Below are 20,130 nucleotides of genomic sequence, written 5' to 3'. Positions count from 1 at the left end.
AGTGATGACTGTTTTTACACAGAACTCAGAGGCGGTTAATTTCCAACAAATACACAGATTCGGTGAAACCTTGGAGAAGTAATCTGACAAAGGGGTATTTCTGGAAGCCTGAAGTGAGTTAAGTGGTCCCAAGAAATACACAGATCCAGCTAACAGAGAGGTGACATTAGTCAGCGACGACTGTGAACGACTGCTGATCTGTTGTGGTTACTGAAAATCCATCAGGCTCCTCGGTGCTGAGGGTAAACAGTGATTTGGTTGCAGAGGTCAGTGAGATGACCTTCGTGGTCAGACTATGGTGAGGGGGGTTTGAAGGGTGTTGGCTCTCAACAGACGACATCCTGCAGAGATCCAGTAATTAGACGGGGCCATGAGGAGCCTCAAATCTGTCCTCATTAAAGAAAAGATTCAAGAACGATGCTGAAGAATCCAGGAGAGCTGGGGTGTGTTTAATTCCTGGAAGCCGTCATGTTCTTCCTGTTAACTCACACTGAGATCAGATAAATAAACTTAATTGTTTCAGCAGTCAGAAGTCACCGTGTGACTCTTGAACGAGAACAGACGTCTTTTGTGTTTGATGTGACAAATCAAAAGACGTGTTTACATATGTGTCATGTTCAGTGACTGTTGTAAAACATGCTCGTATGTGTTCACTGTCAACTGGGAAAAAACAGTGTTCAAAGGAGCTGTAGGAAGCATCAGCTACCTTAATATCTAAAATTCAAACAACAAATACATAAATAACACCAACTCTTAATCACTTACATTAATAATAAACTCCAGGCTCTTATACTAATTAGACTTCCTGTAGATGTTTCAAATTAAAAGCCTTCCAGGAACTTACTGAATCCTTTGTGCAATGTTTTGAATGTTTCTTTTTTACCTGCTGTATGCAGGGTGCTAAATAAGCTTTTATTACCGCCATTATTATTGATCAAAATGTGTATAGGGTGAGAAGGTGATTACTTTAGAGGGGGAACATATTCTGCCCTTTATGAAAATCTCTTTTTTCTAAAAATATATTGAAACAGAACCTCAAACAGTGTAAAACATGAACTCACAACTCGTCCATTGTGAACCAGGTGGTTTCTTGTGTTCAGACTGTAAGCAGGAGAGATGGAGGTGACCTTTTTGGCGGTGCGGTCTATTTAATGGATCTGAATGATTCATGAGTCTGACTGTAGGAGATTATTTCACTGCTCATCTGGAAATGTATTAAATATTACAAGAATTTTTTTAAGTATATTATGAAGTCGGTGCATCAAGACCTTTATTTCAAGAGTATGGATTTTTTTTTTAATGCTTTTCGCTGTTTGTTTTTTATTTTGTTTTCAGGAACAGAAATGAAACAAATATGTTCTCAAATATAAAGAGTTTCTTGTAGAGCTGAAATGATAAATAAATAAAAAATGAAATGATTAATAATAGATTAGCATTTTGATATTTGATGAATTGTCAATTGAAGTGAAATGCAAAGATTTATTGGGTTCCTTCCTTCGATATTTATAAAGTAAATAAAAGTGAGGTTTGTCACTTTGGACTCTGGGAAACTTAGATGGACATTTTTTTTTAACCTTTTTTGGCATTTTATGGACAAAAAATACATTTAAATGTGAAAGAGAAAAATTCATCTGCATATTAATTGAGTACCTCACCTCACCTTATTATTTGACTTACTGTGAGGAAGTTTGGGGCAACACTTAGAAAAGCAACTTATAACCATTATACATCCTTCAAAGGACAGTACACAGTGTGGGGTCCAGGGAACACACCAACACACTGTTTTTAAAGTCTTGTGCGTTGAAATTTCTCGATCTGGTCAAATTTAAAACAGCAATTATTTAAAACGAGAACTAAACTACTTCCTGGCAACATTCAAAAAATGTTTTGTGACAATTTAGTTTTAAAAAATGTGTTCGCGCAGCTAAGGAGAGTCTTTTTGTGTTATGGAAGTGCATATTTATTCTGTAACACTGGGTGGCACTTGGACTGTAAATAAACTGGGTTTATTACGTATTTATTTAACTGGGTGGTAAATAGACTGGGGATAGTTTTGTATTAGTTGTAAATAAATTTGGGAATCTGTTGAAATAATATAGTTAACAGCAGAAATGTAAGAAAGGGTAGGAACACATAAGTTTTACTTCTACCTACTCCTTTTCGGACACTATTGTCTTTGTCTTGTTTGTTTTTTATTATGTTTTATCTATTTTTGGTTCGAAATGAAGTCATTCGTTCATTAATCAAGCCAGTAGCATGTCAGCTTTTCTCCTTAAGTATGAAATGTCTCTCCATCTTTTAGAAGTGTTGGTGGAGGTTTGCTGTGTGCTACAGATGGAATGCCACTCATCTCCCGACAGATTAATATTTAGTTCTGCTTCCCATTGTGATAAATACTTTTTACATTTTCAATGAAACTTTAAGGAAAATACATAAGTGTGTTTAACACAACCAGTTTTATTTTAAGGAAACTTAAAGTTGGACTTAAGGGAAAATTTTAACTTAAGGGTTTTTGTGCAGCTGCCGCCAAATTTTGTCTCTCCTGGTCGGGATGTTTGTACTTTTCCTGACATGTCTTTACCGTCAACTATCAGATCAATATTGAATATCCAAACCTTAGCTTCTTTTTGTTACATAAGGCTGAAACTTGAGATTTGTCTTGAACTCCCCACCACACACTGAAACTCCAGCAGATGTTTTTGACTTCTTGAATTAATGGTACAGATTTATTTTGTTGTTGTCTTCATGTCCCAGCTCATGACGGACACTTTCTTTGTGTTTCAGAGCGTGTCGGCGTTCCAGTTGTCGGTAAACGATGACGGACTGATTGTGGTGGCGCTCGAGAGTTCGGACCTGCAGGAGAACGCCACAGCGTACGCCGCTCAGATCTCCGGAGAGCCTCGACCGATCCTGGTTCAGTTTGTGAACACCAGTGAGCCTCTGCTGTTCAACACGTCATATCATGGTCTCTGCTACACTGTGGGGCTACTGGTTAAACTGGGACAGAGCTGGTCCAGACCTGTCAAGACTGTGTCTGTGCTCACACGTAAGAAACTGGAAATCTCTTAAATATGATATAAGTTTTATTGTAGAAGAGACAAAAGGAACATAATAAATAATCCATGATTATTCTTTTATAACAGTTATTTATTTCATAACCAAACTACTATTTATTATATAACCACAATGTTCAAAATGGATTTTTCTAATTATTCAGTGTTCATGATCAACATAAGATAATTCCTTTTGTCTTCATATAATCGTGCAGTATACTATTTTAATGTGAAACCTTGTGTTGGTACATACATAGAAAATAAATCTCAAAATATTTTACCATAAAATTCCATTAATTTACCCATTCATTTTTTAGTAATTAAAAATGTAAATTCAATTTTAAGGGTAAAATTTGAATACTCTTAAAAATGACTAGACGAAAGCATCCCTTAAGTCATACCTCGAGAATTGACCTTAATTTTTCACTATTTTGAAGTGTTTCAACCTCTTTAAAAAATACCTTAAACTGGTTAGACAATACATTAAAATCTTAATATAATATATAATTAAGCCTTAAATTTACAATTTGAAAAAAGGATTTGATTTCTTCTCTTTAAAGTAGTGGACAAGTTAAGGACTTCGGCTACCGATAAGTTTCAGGGGTTTCAGGGTTATGTTCAGTTATTATGGGTAAATTAAGATTAATCTAATTTTTTACACTTTAAAACTAAATTCCTTAAATGTATTAACCCTAAAATTGCATTGATTTATCTATTAATTGCTCTGTGGTAAGTGTTTTATTTTATTATTTTTGGCTTAAGGTGTAAAAATCCCTTAAAAATTGTCTAAAAAACGTGAAAGCATCCCTTAATGTATACATTTCAAAGATTAAATTTTTTTTTTCAGTTAACTCTTTGGTACATTTTTCAACCTCTTAAAGGGATAGTGCACCCAAAAATGAAAATTCAGCCATTATCTGCTCACCCATATGCCGATGGAGGCTCAGGTGAAGTTTTAGAGTCCTCACATCCCTTGCAGAGATCGGCGGGGGGAGCAGCTAGCACACCTAATGGCAGACGGCGCCCCAGACTAACGTCCAAGAACACAAAATTGAATCCACAAAGTATCTCCATACTGCTCATCCATAGTGATCCAAGTGTGCTGCAGCCCCGACATAAAAAGTTGTTTAGATAAATGTCATATGAACTCTGTTTTTAGCCTCACTGTAGCCTGTAGCTCTGACTGCTTCTCTGTGCTCCGCACTCACGTGTGCGCGCCTGCGCGAGACCAGCGAAAGCATGAGCTTTGCTTATCCGTATTTACATCACGTGACACGTGCACCGCAGGGGGAGACAACGTAACCACAGTAGCTAAAAGATAATTTGCACTACGGCCTTTTAGCAAAGGACAGCCCAACATGTCTGAAGACTTTGAAATTGAGGAGGAACAGCATTTCTTTGTTGAGCCGTATTTGTTTGAGCCCGAGTATACGGACAGAACTCAGGCTACTGGACGAAGCAGCCGCTGCAGCTCATGAGCCTAACCCTCAGCCAGCCGCAGAATACCGGAGTCGAGCACTGGAAACCTGGTGGTGTAGTTGTTTCAAATGCAAAGCAATGCCAACGGATGAGGAAAGTCTTTGCTGCTCAGACTGGGAATTGGCGATGCCTGCACTTGAGAATCTGGACATCAGTACTGACGAGACTGTTGCTCTTCAGAGACCGTGCATCACCGATCACCCTGAGCGCGCACACGTGAACGCGGAGCACAGAGAAGCAGTCACCAGGGCCTCTGTCGGCATATGGGTTGATAATGGCTGAATTTTCATTTTTGGGTGCACTATCCCTTTAAAAACGCCTTAATCTGTGCAGACAATGCATTTCAAACTCCTTAATATATCATGGTCGTTGGTTTATTCATTCAATTTTTGTGGTTTTTGCTATTCATTCATTCTTTGGATGAACTGTACAGCACTTTGGTCAACCGAGGTTGTTTTTAAATGTGCTATATAAATAAATTTTGACTTGACTTGATTAATTGGAATCCTAAATTGTGATTAGGCCTTTAATTTACAATTTGATTACAAAGTTTTGGGTTAATGTATACATTTTTTTGCCTTAAAATCCATTAATTTAACAATTAGTTGTTCTGTATTTGGGTATTTGAATATTTTTTTTATTTAAGTGGTAAAAAGTATTGTCGTTTCATTCACTGTAAAACTTAATCCCTTATATTTCATCGCTTTACTTTTTAATAAAGATGTAATAAGATTTTAAGAGAATTTAATGTTTGTGCAAAAAATTTCATGTGAATTTTTATAATTTTAATGTAATATAATCCAGACGTCTGAAGTGTGATCTCTTCTGTCTCCTCAGAGCCACTTCCTGTCCGCAGTGTCCACATATTGGACTATAAGGAGTCTCCAGAGACAGGCGTGGTGTTTGAAATCGAGCCCCCGGCCGGAAACATCTTCAGCAGAGTCAACATCAGCTACACAGAGGGACAGGAGCGACGGTCGATGCTCTATAAAGGTACAAGAAACCATCAGTAAACAGGAAATACTTTCACTTTAATAAATGTAATAAATGGTTAATAACACACTGTGAGGTTATGTTTTCGCCGTCGTTTGTCTGTTTGTTTGTCTGCAAAATAACTCAAAAAGTTCTGAACGGATTTTGATGAAATTTTCAGGAAAGGTGGATAATGGGACAAGGAACAGATGATACAATTTTGGTGGTGATCGGTTGAAACAAAGTGGATAAAATAATAAATAAAGTCTATCGTCTGACAGCCTCAGCAGCAATTCCAATTTCTAAAGACGGTGAAAATAGCGCCATCTGGTGGCCGGACAGCACGTCTTGTTCTGCTCGCTAAATATTGTTGTAATTCTAAAGTTGAAATTAATGTTCTGTGTTGGAAAAAAAGAAAGTGAAAAATACAAAAAAACATATTATATTCGAAATAAATACACCACAGTGTCTCCATGGTGAAGGCATATATAACCTAATAATGATAGTGATGCAAATAACCTAATTGTGATGCAGGCTGCAAAATCTGATGCAGAGGGGGAGGGAATATCACCTACTTGGCGGAGGTCTGCACTCTCTGAGTGCTTTTCTAGTTTGTACATGCTTTTACTTAAGTAATATTTTGAACGTTGTATTTTCACTTCTTCTGGATTGTTTTACTGTGTTTGTGCTTTTCTTAGTCTTTAAAGTTTTAAGCTAAATGTCCTCATCATCCAGAATTTAAAATGATATATATTTGTGTTTGTGTGTGTGTGTGTGTGTGTGTGTGTGTGTTTGTAGATTTCTACAAAGGGAAGACGGTGTTCAAACACTGGTTACCAGGCATGTGTTACCGTAACATCACCTTCCAGCTGATCTCCGAGGCCACAGTGTACCAGACTGCTCTGGTGACACAGAGTGACATCACACACACACCTGTGCACCACAGGACAGGTGAGACGCAACACAGTGACGTCACACACACTCCTGTGAGTTCTTCAGTCTGATGTTGAGTCGGTGTAACATCCAAGTTAAGGTGCACAAAAGGGTTTGATTTACTCATAAAATTACTTTTACTTAGTTTTCTGGTGTTATTCTTTAATATTTGTGACATCATGTGGTCATTTCGTCGTATCGTAGCACAAAGAGCAAAAATTCCTTCTAAGAGTCAACTGTTTTTGCAGTGGAAGGAAAAAATACTTTGAATTTTACAAGTTTGAATTAGTCTTGGTGCTTTTCTGTAGATCTCACCTGAGGTTATTAATATTACAGTGACAAGAAGTCACTCATATCACTGTAACAGCAACATTTTAAGGGTATATTTTGTAGTTATGAAGGGTGTGTGGCAGTGTTTAAGATGTTAAGAGAAATGCTTCTTTGTCTGCTAATCTTCAGAAAAGTTCTTCATATAAATGTGCAATATACTATTGTAATGTGAAACTTTGTGTCAGTACATAAAACATAAATCTCAAAATATTTACCTTTAATATTCCATTGAATTACCCATTAATTGTTTTATAATTAAATATTTTTTATTAAATTTTTAAGGATACAAATTTAAAAACTCTTAAAATTGGCTAAATCACATGAAAGGCATCCCTTAAGTCATACCTTGAAATTATCTTAATTTTTCACTTATCTATTTTGAAGTGTTTTAACCTCTTAAAAAACACCTTAAACTGGTTAGACAGTACATTAAAAACTTAATAAATTATAATCCATTGATTTGTTCAATTATTACAACCCAAATCTGTGGGGAAGCCATTAATTTTTTTAAAGGGATTTGTTGTCTTCGTTTTTGAATTAAAGGACAAATTAAAGACTTCTTTATCTTTGTCTCTTCATCTTCAATACAGCAACACACAAAATCCTGAGATCTTTCTGGTATTTATCCTGGAAAAAGAGAGTCATTTTTAGCAAGGATTACTGGAAAAACTGTGACCTTAATTCCTAGTATTCAGCTGTAGTACAGTTCTAGTACAGTAAAGCGTCGATATGGCTGATACTTAAAAAACATGGAGGTTTAACACTCGCTGGTGTTGAAAGGAGTTTTTCTGTTGAACACTTAAGGTTATTGCTAATTAAATTCAGTCCTCTCATTAGAGGATTATTATAGAAGCAGCAGCAGATTAATGAGACAATAAATACAGTCTGACTCATACGGAGTCGCCTCCTGCTGCGTCTGTGCATTATTGATACGATATAAACAGCTGCATCAGTCATTACTGTCATCACGTCTCCTCACATCCACTAATGAGGGAAACAACTCTCACGTCAATGACCACAGTCTATTTACTGACAGAGCTCAATATAGATATTAGAATATTTATACTATGTTAAATGGTAACTTTTCAACCTGAACTCTGTTTCCGCTTTTTTGGTGTCTAAGACACTTTTTATGAGTTTTATTTTGTTTCTGTTGACTTTAGATTAAGTGCGTTTAATGATGATAAAATTACTGTTTATGTAAATGGAGTCTGGTGGGTTTTGTGTTCGCAATTTTTGGGCTGACACAGAAACATTGGGAAGATGGTGTACAGGTTGAAAAATAGCAATGTTATCCTTTAAGGTTTAGCCACAGAAATTAATCGAATAAATACATTAAGGGATTTTTATTGGGCTTTGTATATAGATTAAGGTTGCTTTACATATTTTGAAATACCCTTAAAATATACAATACGAACATTGCCAGTAGGAATTAAATTGGACTTTGTGCAAATTCCAGGGTTTAACTTAAATTTATTAATGTAATAATTAATGAAATGATTGGCACAGTTTAAGGTGTTTTTTTAAGGTTTCTTTTTATCCAGGTTTTGTGCAGCATGAAAGTGTCCCAGAAATTTCACCTTATGTGAAACATGAGAGTCCTTTTAAAGTATAATTGACGACTTTCATCTGATTTTGTCAGTTTTTACTTAAATAGATTAATTTATCAAAATATTTCTTCCTTAATTTCCATTAAAATCCCTTAATTATTACATAGGTATTGAGAAGTATATTAATTGGATTTTTAAGGTATAAATGATGATTTTCATGTGATTTGTTCAAATTTTTACATCTTAAAAACCATATTATATTGATTTATCCATTTATTTTGTTCTTTAATGTCCCTTAAAAACCCTTTAATTATTACATAGGTATTGAAAAGTAAGTACTTGGAATTTTCTAAGGTATAAATGATGATTTTCCTGTTATTTGTTCAAATTTTTACATCTTAAAAACCTGAACCTAATGACAGTAATTAAATCTAGTTTCATATCTTTGGGATGTTTGGATTAATGAAATAAAAACCAGTACAACCACTGGTTTGCTTCTTTAATTTCTGCTGTTGTCTCACCTGTCCCTCTCTTCTGTTGTCTCACCTGTCCCACACTGTCTCCGTCTCAGTGCCCTACCCGCCCCTCAACATTTCCCATAAGATCGTCCACCTGAGCCAGAGGGAGCTGCCAGGTGGAGCCCCTGACACGCTCCCTCCTGAGGGGAGCGAGGAGAGCCGGCGAGCCTCCCGTCGAGCCAGGGACGTCCCTCTGATGGAGGAGCAGGAGGAGGAGGAGGAGGAGGTGCACACTGAGGAGGAGAACACTGAGGAGGAGGTGGTGGGAGCTGTCACTCGGGCTCCCTTCGGCCCAGCACACAACATGACAGGCACCAACGCTGTGAACCAGACGACAGAGACTCGGAGCTACTGGCTGGACCCGACTGATGCAGCTCCTTCAGATCGGGAGGAGGAGTTCGTTAACGCTGTGGTATCGGAGTATGAAGACTCCAATGAGCCCGGCTCAGCTATGGGTCTCCCCGCTGAGGCCGCCATCCTGCCCACCAAACTGCCCCCCATCCTGCTGGAGCTGCGCTGGCTGCCGCCCAGACCCCCGACCAGCTACGATGGCTTCAACATCTACATCTACAGAGACGGTACACTGGGGGGGTGTCAAGGACACGAGGAACTTTACAATCATAATAATGATAATGGAACTGTTTGTAATATACAGCTAGACAGCTCACCTGTCCTCTTCTGTTCTCAGGTAACTCCACAGAAACGGCCACCGTGGATGAAAACACTCACGAGTTCTTCACCGAGTTAACGGAGCCAGGAACGTACCGAGTCCAGGTCACCACTCTCAGCTCGTCTGGAGACTGTGAGGCCCGAGAGAGCACCACCGACACCGGCTTCACCTTCTACCTCAGTACGTACACAACACAACCACATCCCTCAATGTGTTATGTGAAAGTGCCATTAATTAATTCATCAATACTGTCATCAGTAAGGTGTTTTTAATGGGCTTTAAGGTGAGTTATTTAAGAATAAATTAAAGGTCTGTAATGCATTATGGCACTTTTATGTTTTAAGGGCTTTTGAAAGGGTAAAAAAAAACCAAGATTAACGAAAAAATTGTTTGAATGATTGAAAACGACTTAATCAATGAATACATTACATAAATATAATATATTTATATATTATATTTATATTTATTTATATTTATATATGTATAATAATACATAAATTATATTTATGTTTAAGGTTTTTAATGGATTAAGCACTTGGTGAATTTAAGGTGGATTTTAAGATGTTAAAAGAATGAAAGTCATCCTGACTCAAAAATATTTTTATGTATAAATTAAGCGATGTTTTAATGGTTTTTGCTGTGGACCCAAATAAAGCTTTTGATAATAAATAAATAATAATAATACTGTCATAACTAAGGTGTTTTTAATGGGCTTTAAAGTGAGTTATTTAAGAATAAGTTAAAGGTCTGTTAATGTTTATGTTTTAAGGGCTTTTTAAGGGGTAAAAACTTAAGATTAACCATGATATGATGGAATGATTGAAAACTACTTAATTCATGAACATATTACATTATATTTATATTCAAGGTTTTGAATGGATTTAGTTCATGGTGAATTTAAGGTAAATTTTAAGAGGTCAAAAGAATGACAGCCATCACTTAATTTTCCCCTGAATTAAAAAATGTTTTAATGTATAAATTAAGGGATGTTTTAATGTTTTTTGCTGTGGACCCTCTTGTGAGTCTGAAATAAAGTTTTTAATAATACATAAATACTAAAAAATAATTATATTTGTTGAATTTGAATTTTTTTTAACCTTAAAAAAACCTTTAAAAATTAACTGCATTACATCACAGAAAAAATAAAGATATTTAAAGGAAGAAATTAAGGGATTTAGTTCAAAATGTGAATCTAACCTGTTATTCAACACATCATATTTACAAAAGTAATTTCATGAAGAAACTTTTAATTTGTGTTAAGAATAAATCCCTGACTCTGAACTCAGAAACAGTCTTTGTGGCTTTTTAGCACCATAATAAACCAGTACTTGTGTGTTCCAGGTCCTGGTGGTGAGCTGCTGGAGGAGCTCCGCGAGCGTCCTCAGGCCGTCAGCGTCAGACTGCTGGACTCCAGCACCGCCGCCGTCTCCTGGGCTCCGTCCTCTGAGAACCACAACGGCAGCCTGGTGTCAGTGGTTTCCACCACCTGCCTCAGACCGAGTCTCAGCCAGAGGATGGAGAACACGTACTGCAGCGAGGTAACAGGCAGCACTGAGAAATGTATTTAATATGTTTTATAAAAGGAAATGCCAAAGACGAAGCGAACAGTGGGGCAGCAGGCGCTCAGTCTGTGGGGACTTGGCTCAGGAACCAGAGGGTCACTGACACTGGTGGAAAAAGTGCAAAACTCTAGGATCAGTGTTGGTCAATGTTTGAGCTGAGCTACTAGTTACTCTCCATCAAAATAAAGTTTCACTACACTAAGGTAATCCCCAGATGAATATAGCAGCTAAGCTACGAGAAAATGGCAAAAGTAACATGTGACTTACAAAGCTACTTTATTTTTTTACTTTATGTCAAATCAGGCAGGCAAAAAATGTTAAGATAGAGTCAGATGTCCCTTAAGGTTTTTTATTTTTTATTTTTCCAATGCAATGGTCAGGGGATTCCTTAAGTATAAGACCAAGACGAGGAGGAAATAAGTGAACATTTTTAGGAAACCTTCAGGTTGTTTTGTGCAGCTAATCTTATTTTGAGGAAACTTTAACTAGGACTTTAAGTAAACTCTTAACTTAAGGTGTTTTGGGTGCAGATACTCAACAACCGTACTTAAGTATAGTACTTTAGTAAATGTACTTTCTTACTTTTCACCACTGGTTCTCGCCTCAAGACCCTGTACCGATTAAGTACTGAGTGTGGACTAGCAGCTGGAGAGGTGCCAGTCCATCTCCTGGGCTCTGCCAAAGTGCCCTTGAGCAAGATAGGAGATTCAGAGGCTAATTAATGGATGGATTAATAATTTTTTTTAAGGTATTTTACTTCTAAAATTTTAATTATCTGCACACTTTTAAGGGATTTTAATGGGTTAACAACACGTAAAAAAAAAAAAAGAATAAATAAAAATAACAAGAGAGACATCTCTTAACTTATACCTTTAAAAAGACCTTAACTTTTCAATATATATGGAAATTCAGGGGGGGGAAAAATGTATATATTATGTAATTATATATGTATAAATAATATACATTTATAAATAATAATACTATAATAATAATTTATAAAGCAAATAAAAATCTTAATCTTAGACAAAAAAAACATACATTATTGTTAATAAATAATAATAAATAATTTTTAAGTGTTATTTTTTTATTTAATCTTTATTTAACCAGGTTTGTCCCATTGAGATCAAAGATCTCTTTTACAAGAGAGACCTGGCCAAGTGTGTAATGTTGAAACTATTCTACTAAAGAAATTTAGGCTTAATAAATTATTATTTTTGCCTTCTCTCTGTAAGTAAAATGTGCTTTGGTTACATGTTAAATACGTCCAAACTGAAGGTTTTATTATCTTAATATCATGTTTATTTAATCGATCTATAAACTGGCATTTTTCTCAGGACACAGAGATCTGCACTCTCAGCAGTATTTAACCCTTATACTTGATTTAATATCTATAAACACATAATCCTGCATCTTTATTTAACATCTCTGTGATGCAGAAAACAACCAGCTGAGGGTTGTCGAGTTGTTGTTGTTGACTCAGTTTTGAATGAATGAATCTGAGATGAAGTTTGCAAACATTCAGACAGTGAAGTGTGAACCGTCTCAGCTTATGTTCGACTTGGAGGTGTGAAAACACGAATGAGGTGTGAAACTGTCCGGCTGTTTCCAGCAGACTCTGTGTGTGTCGATAACAGAACAGGTGTGACCTCAACTATCAGTGTTTCATTAATATTTCACAGTTTATTTATTAAAAAACAACCAATATTTGAGCTTTTAATGAAAATGTATTGTTCCAGTTTGTCTCTAAGCATCTACCAAAAAAGATCCAGCACACTGTTATGGCCACAGTAATATTGACGTCTAAGTCTTTATATTTTATTTAGAAAGTTGTAATATATCTAATAGCTGAAGTTCGTACTGAGTCACTGTGTTTTGTTATTCTGTTTTTCCTTTCTGTTGATCTAAAAGGCTACAGGCTTTTTGCATGTGGCTTGAGTTTGTTTGTATATGTAATACTTTTTTAGATGAAAATCAGATATAGTTTAATATATAAAAGCCATTAGAGTATTATAAGAAATAAGTTTTTAAGAGCAAAATACAATATTACTGTTTACTCCAACACAGTATTTAACTAAACATTTTTTTATTTGTTGTATTATATTTAAAGTTTTGCTTTATAAAGTCAGAACTATGTTTCCCAGTTTTCTTGTAAATTACATCTTTCTTGTCATGATTTTAACTTTATTCATGATGTCAGTTTTTTTCCTTGTAATATACAACTTACTTGTCCAATTTCGTGGCTTTTAATGAAAATAATACATTTTTTTCTATGTCATTTTCTATTATTTTTTAACTTCATCCTTGAGAAATCAAGACTTTTTTGTACAGTTAAAATTGTATTTTTTTTATTTTTCTTGTCAAAAATGTTTACTTTAAAACATTATAAGTGAATTCTTGACTTTTGAAAAGAAATCAATTAAATTTGTTTTCACAATATTACTTTTTCGTAAATCCCAACTTTTTCTTATGATTTTAACTTTATTCATGTTACCACCTTTTGTAATATACAACTTAATTCTCTAATTTTGTGGCTTGTAATGAATAATATACTTTTTTTCATGTTAATTTTCTGTTATATTTAAACTTTTTGAGATATTAGGACTTTCTTGAACATTTTATTTTATTATTATTATTTATTTCTTGTCAATTATAACTTTACTTTCAAAACTTTGTGAGTAAATTCTTGACTTGTTGAATTATTTAATTAATAAGCTTTATTTAAAGTTTTTTTTTGTGAATAACAATTTCACTTCCCTTTTGAAATATTTCGATTTTGTCTTTAAATGTTGATGCAAACTTTTTTCTTGCAAAATAACAGCTTTTTATTTTTATAAAAACAACATTGTCCTGCGTAAATTGCAACTTTTTCCTCCAAATGTTTTTTCCTAATATTGCATTCATTTTTCAAAATTACGACTTTATTCTTAAAAATATTTCAGCTGCATTCTGTTGTTGTATCAGCAGGTTGAACTTTTTCTTTTGTTTATATGCTGTTTTTACAGGAAAACACCACGAGTGACATCATCACTAACCTGACGCCTGGGGCTCAGTACAGAGTGGTAGTCTATCACACCAACGGACCCCTGATGAGTCCTCCATCTGAACCCGTCATCATCGATATAGGTGAGCAACACCTCACCTGTGTTAAAGAAATGTATCACATCTAATCTGCTGTGTTATTTATAGTTTGTATTGCTGCTGTCCAGCTGTGTTTTATAATAAGCTGCTACAGAAGATCTAATTAACAAGTTTTCCTTTTGTTACTGTTGGTAATGACACGTCACCTGCGCGTGTGTTTGTGTATGTGTGTGTGTGTGTGTGTCAGAGCCCACAGGTGTGCTGGAGCTGGCTGTTTACCCTCTGAGTCCGACGGCAGTGATCCTAAGCTGGCAGCGTCCGTACCACGTCGCCTTCAGGAAGTATGTCCTGCAGACCTTCTTCTTCAACCCCGTCACGCTGGCATCAGAGTGGACCACCTACTACGAGATCGCCGCCACCGCCTCCGTCATCGCCTCCGTGGTAACAAACACACACACACACACACACACACACACACACACACACACTCCAGTGACGTGTACATCAGTGTTCAGGTTCATTTAGAAGCATCTATTACTTTATCTCTAAGTGTCCTCGTAGTTTCTGTCTTTACTAGTATTCTCATGGTAGAGTTGTCATGATGCAGGAATTTCTAACTTTAAAGGGCCAGTGTGTAATATTTGGCATGGTTTATTGTCAATCTGAATCTGAATCTGAATATTCTACCCATTAATATGTTTATACAAGTGTATGATTGCTATAAAATAAAATTCGTTTGGTTTTCGTAGCCTTATAATTATGCTTTTATATATATATATAGCAAGGGCCTTGCTTTAGAGAGGTCGCCATCTTGCGCCGCCATGTATGTAAGGCAGCCCGAGCGGACAATCCAGCCAGCCAGAGAACGCGTTTCGTGTGTATAAATGAACCAACGAAGACAGCAGAAGGAAGGAAGAAGGAGGAAGAAACAGCAGAGAGTGTTAGTAGTTCGTCGATAGAGAGTAGTGAAAAGTTTTTTTTTAGTTATAAAGTTTGCGAATGGACCACACTTAGCACGCAACAGGAGAGAATGAACCCGAACCGTCATCTGCGAGGAAAAGAAGACGCAACTTCACTCCTTGTGATGCACTCTCTGCAGCGCTTTTCCTCCTGATGATATATCTCCCAACGATGGCAGCAGTAGCACCGAATCCCATTCTGTGCATTCAGCCTCTCTTCTCGCCCGCTCAGCATCAAACACATGGAGTTCCTCATCTGTATGCTCCGGCTCAAACAGGTATGGCTCTGGGTCTGTGTCCGCTACAAAAAACTCTTCAATATCGCATTCAAAGTCTTCCATTGCAGCTACTATAGTCCGGAGATATTGCTAGGCTAAATAAACAGCTGAGCTCTGTTTACAGGCTACGCTGTCAGTCAGTGTGCGGGCTGGAGATTGGTGGAGCAGAGAGGGGAGGGGGTACCCGCTTGGTATTGTAAATGAGAATGTGTGTGTATGAAGTGTGTCTGTTACGCTAGAAGAGTCAGAGTTTGGGACGGAGTGGAGTGTTACCGGAGTTTCTGGAGTGCTCAAATAAACTGGCCTTTTTCCCGAACGCTCCTCTGGTCTCCTGCTCGTGAGGGATTCATTACAATATCGTAACATGGCTTAGATTTCTAAATAAATATTCACCTCGTCACTAGATAGACCTACTCCTGAAAAAGTCGTGCGCAAGGCTTTTTGTCCCTACGAGGCCACCGTCATTTACCCAACGGGAGGGGTGAGCGAGTGAGCCCTGCAATCTAGAATTTGACCACTGATGTCACTGTTTTCAACCCATTTTACACACTGGCCCTTTAAGTATGCTGAAAATATCAAAAGATACCAAAAGGTCAAAGACCAACTTCACTGACACCATGAAACACTTTTCTGACCATGAAGCTGGATTTATACTCGTGCGTCAGCTCTACACAGAGCATACGCTGTAGCCTACACCATTAACATTACACCATACACTAGTCGGTGATGGAGATTTCTGTGAAGTTTAGTTGATTCAAAACACACATTAAACACACATTAAACATGGCTTAATAGAGACAATTTCAAACACAAGTACACAAATCAGCTTCGCTATAACTCGCAGCATTCACAGACAAACACTTGTCTTTATCTGGACACATTTTTCCCACAAATACAACATGCTAACGTTATTAGCACAAGCCTATGGTATTTTACATTGTATAAATTAGCCTAGCAGCTAGCAGACATTTCCTCTACTCATATGAAGCCAGGGACAACAGCAACATTTAACAAATGTAACGTTACAAAATTCAGCTCTATTAAAACTCACAAGGTTCACTGACAAAACAACTGTCTTATACTAAACACGCTTTCCAAACAAATACAACATGCTAACGTTATTAGCACAAGCCTATGGCATTTTACATTGTATAAATTAGCCTAGTTGCTAGCAGACTTTTCCTCTTCTCATACTGAAGCCAGGATAAATCACACACAAGACTTAAAATGCTATTTTTGTGGAGGCTTTATTGTCTTCACAATTTATTGTTTCTTATCCCCCCATAAGACGCCTGATTCATTATCAGTTTTTCTTGTGTGTTTTCAGAGAGTGACGGATCTGCTGCCGGCCTGGTATTATAATTTCCGTGTTTCCATGGTGACGTGGGGCGACCCGCCGCTCAGCTGCTGCGACAGCTCAACTGTCAGCTTCGTAACAGGTACAAAAATACAAACTGTCATTATACCGAGAGCTGTTTCTGCTCCGTGTGTTGGGATAGTTTCACAGTGCAGAGGGGAATTAAAGTCCTGTTTATATGAATCTCTGACAACATGTCATCGAGCCTTACTGTTAGCAGTTAAACCATGATGCAGCTTCAGCAGGTCAAATAACCACGTGTACACCACAGAGTAGCTGGTGTGTGGAGACAAGTGAAGTCAAATGTCAAAATATGAATTACCTTTCAAATTAAAAGATCCAAATACTGGATGAGTTTAATTATTTGTTGGTAGTCAGCATGAATACATATATGTAATATATACTGTCTCATAATACATTCAGTATAATGAATATTTCATTATAGTGAAACTCATCTCTACCTGCAGATATTTCACAATAAAAGCAGACTGTGAAAGAGAGGGTTTGTGTCCTTTGAGACACTCGAAGGCTCTTATTGTGACACAGTTGTGCAGGAACTGTTGAGTTTCATTCACAGTAGGACAAGGAGAGATAATTACATTGTACATTTTAGCATAGTGCACACTGTGCAACAGGCCTGCAACTAATGATTATTTTCACACGGTGAGTAATATGTCGATTATTTTCTCGATTAATCAATCTACCCTTCGCTAAGTCCCGCCCCTGGGCGCAGACTGGCCAATCATAACGTAGCATCGGGTCGCCTCAGACCAGGGTCCGTCAACAACACAGCTGTGCTCCATCATTTCAGATTTCCTTCATTTTCAGGCTGGTTTTGTGGATTTGGAGCTAAATGTTGTGCCTGGGGCACGTCGTGTATTAATGATACTCGTTACCTGGAGAGGTTGGAAAAAGATACATGTTTCTTCCCTGTTCCAAAACCAAAATCAGACCCTGAAAAGTGTAGGGTTAGCTAGCTAGCTACTGAAGATATAGCCTACTGAATGTATACACATGCTGCTTTTGCTTTTTAATGATTATAACAGTGAAACAAAGACCGACCCTGCTGTACAGGAACCAGTGAAGGGAAGCAGGGAAACACACTGCGATGCCACACAGCTGGTTCAATATCAGCAAAGTTTCCCTTTATATTCATTGTCTTGTGTGTTGATCAGCAGTGATGTGATGGTTCACTTTTACACTGTGATCTGTAGCCTATAGTTCGGCTTTAGCTTCTAACTATCTTTGTCTTTTTAACCTGTTGTTGCTGCTGAGTCAGTTTGACATCCTGGATATATCCTTCAAACACAGACTGTAGACCCCTCTGTCTGCTGCTCTCTGACATCACTGTTTTCATTCGTCCAAAAATATGATGATATGTCTTCAGGGAGCGCAGTTAGTTACAGTGTGGGCTCCATGTTTGCTGCGACAGCTTGTCGGACCATCAAAAGGGGTGGGGCTTAGGGAAGTGTTTCCCAAAGCTCAAGACGGCGTACTCAAATGTTTTGTTTTGTCCTCAACCCAAAGACATTCAGTTTGCTGTCAAAGAGGAGAAAAGAAACCAGAAAAAATTCATATTGAAGAAGCTGGAATCAGATAATATCGACATTTTTTTTCTTAAAACATTACTCAAACCAACTTATTGATTATCAGATTAGATAGCCATTAATAGCTGGCAATAGTTGTTCTCTTTTATTTTTGGAGTGACAGTGCATGGTGTTGATCAATATCACTGTAAATGTGTTAGTGTAAATTAAAATGTAAATTTATCCATTAAAACAAATATGATAGAATTTAGGATTTAACCTGTGAATCAGATTTAACTTGATAAAGTTAACGTTAAAGCACAAAACAAAGAAAAAACATAATCACTGGTGAATTACAAATGTTACTTTACTAAAACATCAGCATACTTTTTGTTTGATGTCAGCTCCTGAGGCTCCTCACATCTCCTCGGTGGATTACTCTCATGGCGTCCTGTATGTTCGCTGGACGTACGGCGAGCTCTTCATTGACCTCTCACATTCCAGGATGCTTCACTGGCAGGTGGTCGCCGTCGGCAAGAAAGGACCAGAGAGGAGCTACTCCATCGACGTGAGTCCTTCAGTCATTCATCAACTTATCTTATGTTTTTCAGGATGGTGATGAAGCTGGAGTTCTTCCTAGTGTCCTCCACAGATTTTTCTACCTGTTTCTAAACAATACTCTTTTTTTATACCAATTTTATAAAATCCATCTTAACAAAAAAATAATTACATTTACACACAGTCCAAATACCACAGTGTGGTTTCAGTTTCAACTCTTCAGTTTCATGTCTCAGCAGCACTTCTGCATTTTTCCACTCAAAGCAGTTTCTCAACTAAAACCAAACCACAACCTGCAGTCATTCGTTATCTAACGTTACACCAGTCACAGTTTGAGTCACAGCAACTTTTACCATCACGTGAACCTCAGTAAAAACCATTCAGAAGCTGGCAGAATTTCTATTTTTGCTCAACGTTAGCCGCTAAACAGCACCGTCCTCCGTAGGCTCAGAGGTACTGTGACGCAACATGGAGAGTTTGTCTGAGACAGTGGAGTTGAATGCTGAGAGGAAGAAGGCTCAGGTCTGTTCTTCTTCTTGCAGTTGAACACGTGGCAACTTTTTGCTCTTAAAGTTATTTCACGCATGCTCAATTTTTTGGGAATGAGGAAAAATAAGGAGTACTGCACTGGATTGAGGCTCTGTAGTCAGTTGTAGAGGAAAATCCGATGCTCTTCAAGGATGGGTGCAAAGAGTCGCTTAAAGATAAAAAAAACAGCTGTTGAGCTCACTCAGTGTAAAAGTCCACAGTACAGACACGCAGTCCAAAAATGCATCTGAGGTTCTCTGACTGTAGTTAAAAATCCTTTATGAATACATGGATAAACCTTCTGTTAGGTTTTGGTTTCTGGCTGGACCCCAAAGCAGAGACGGACACAGGTGTGTGGAAACAAAAGAGTTTATTGACGAAGGATGAAACAAAATTGGAGGCAATGGAGGCAGGGTGCTGACTGGCTCGGAGGCTGTAACACCACAGAAGCAGCACTAAGAAAGAGTACGCTTGGCTTTACTGACACAGATGGAATTATCTGGCAGTGGAGTGGAGTGAAGACCAGGTATATGTAGGCAGGTTGATGAGCTGAGTGGAGACAAGTGTGCCTTGTCAGCTGCAGTGCGAAGAGCTAGCCAACCCCCCCCCCTCCCCACCACACACAAGCCTGGCAGGAACAGAAACATAAGGGAAGGTGGAAGGGAGACACACAAAATCCACCCAAAAAACAACAGAATCATCACACCTTCGACTAGAGAGTCTTCATCAGGGTGTGAAAATATTTAGGTTTAACTACACTCCTGCTGTCAAATCCTGTT

The 20,130-nt window shown here is 37.4% G+C and overlaps 1 protein-coding gene across 4 annotated transcripts in view; it reads left to right on the top strand.

The window, feature by feature from the left end:
- ptpro (protein tyrosine phosphatase receptor type O) overlaps positions 1–20,130 on the top strand; it is a 75,932-nt gene that overhangs the window by 28,076 nt on the left and 27,726 nt on the right. For all 4 annotated transcript variants that reach the window (XM_033614753.2, XM_033614751.2, XM_033614754.2 and 1 more), the window contains exons 2-11: positions 2,785–3,046; positions 5,370–5,525; positions 6,303–6,455; positions 8,889–9,413; positions 9,524–9,685; positions 10,847–11,043; positions 14,070–14,190; positions 14,393–14,586; positions 16,710–16,821; positions 18,670–18,833. In XM_033614753.2, the coding sequence (XP_033470644.1) occupies positions 2,785–3,046; positions 5,370–5,525; positions 6,303–6,455; positions 8,889–9,413; positions 9,524–9,685; positions 10,847–11,043; positions 14,070–14,190; positions 14,393–14,586; positions 16,710–16,821; positions 18,670–18,833 (2,046 nt within the window). The remainder of the gene's footprint in view (positions 1–2,784; positions 3,047–5,369; positions 5,526–6,302; positions 6,456–8,888; positions 9,414–9,523; positions 9,686–10,846; positions 11,044–14,069; positions 14,191–14,392; positions 14,587–16,709; positions 16,822–18,669; positions 18,834–20,130) is intronic.

This window comes from Epinephelus lanceolatus, chromosome 23, assembly GCF_041903045.1.
Source record: "Epinephelus lanceolatus isolate andai-2023 chromosome 23, ASM4190304v1, whole genome shotgun sequence".
Classification (NCBI taxonomy): Eukaryota; Metazoa; Chordata; class Actinopteri; order Perciformes; family Serranidae; genus Epinephelus; species Epinephelus lanceolatus.
The sequence above is the reverse complement of the archived record's forward strand: the minus strand, read 5'-3'. Positions and strand labels throughout refer to the sequence as shown.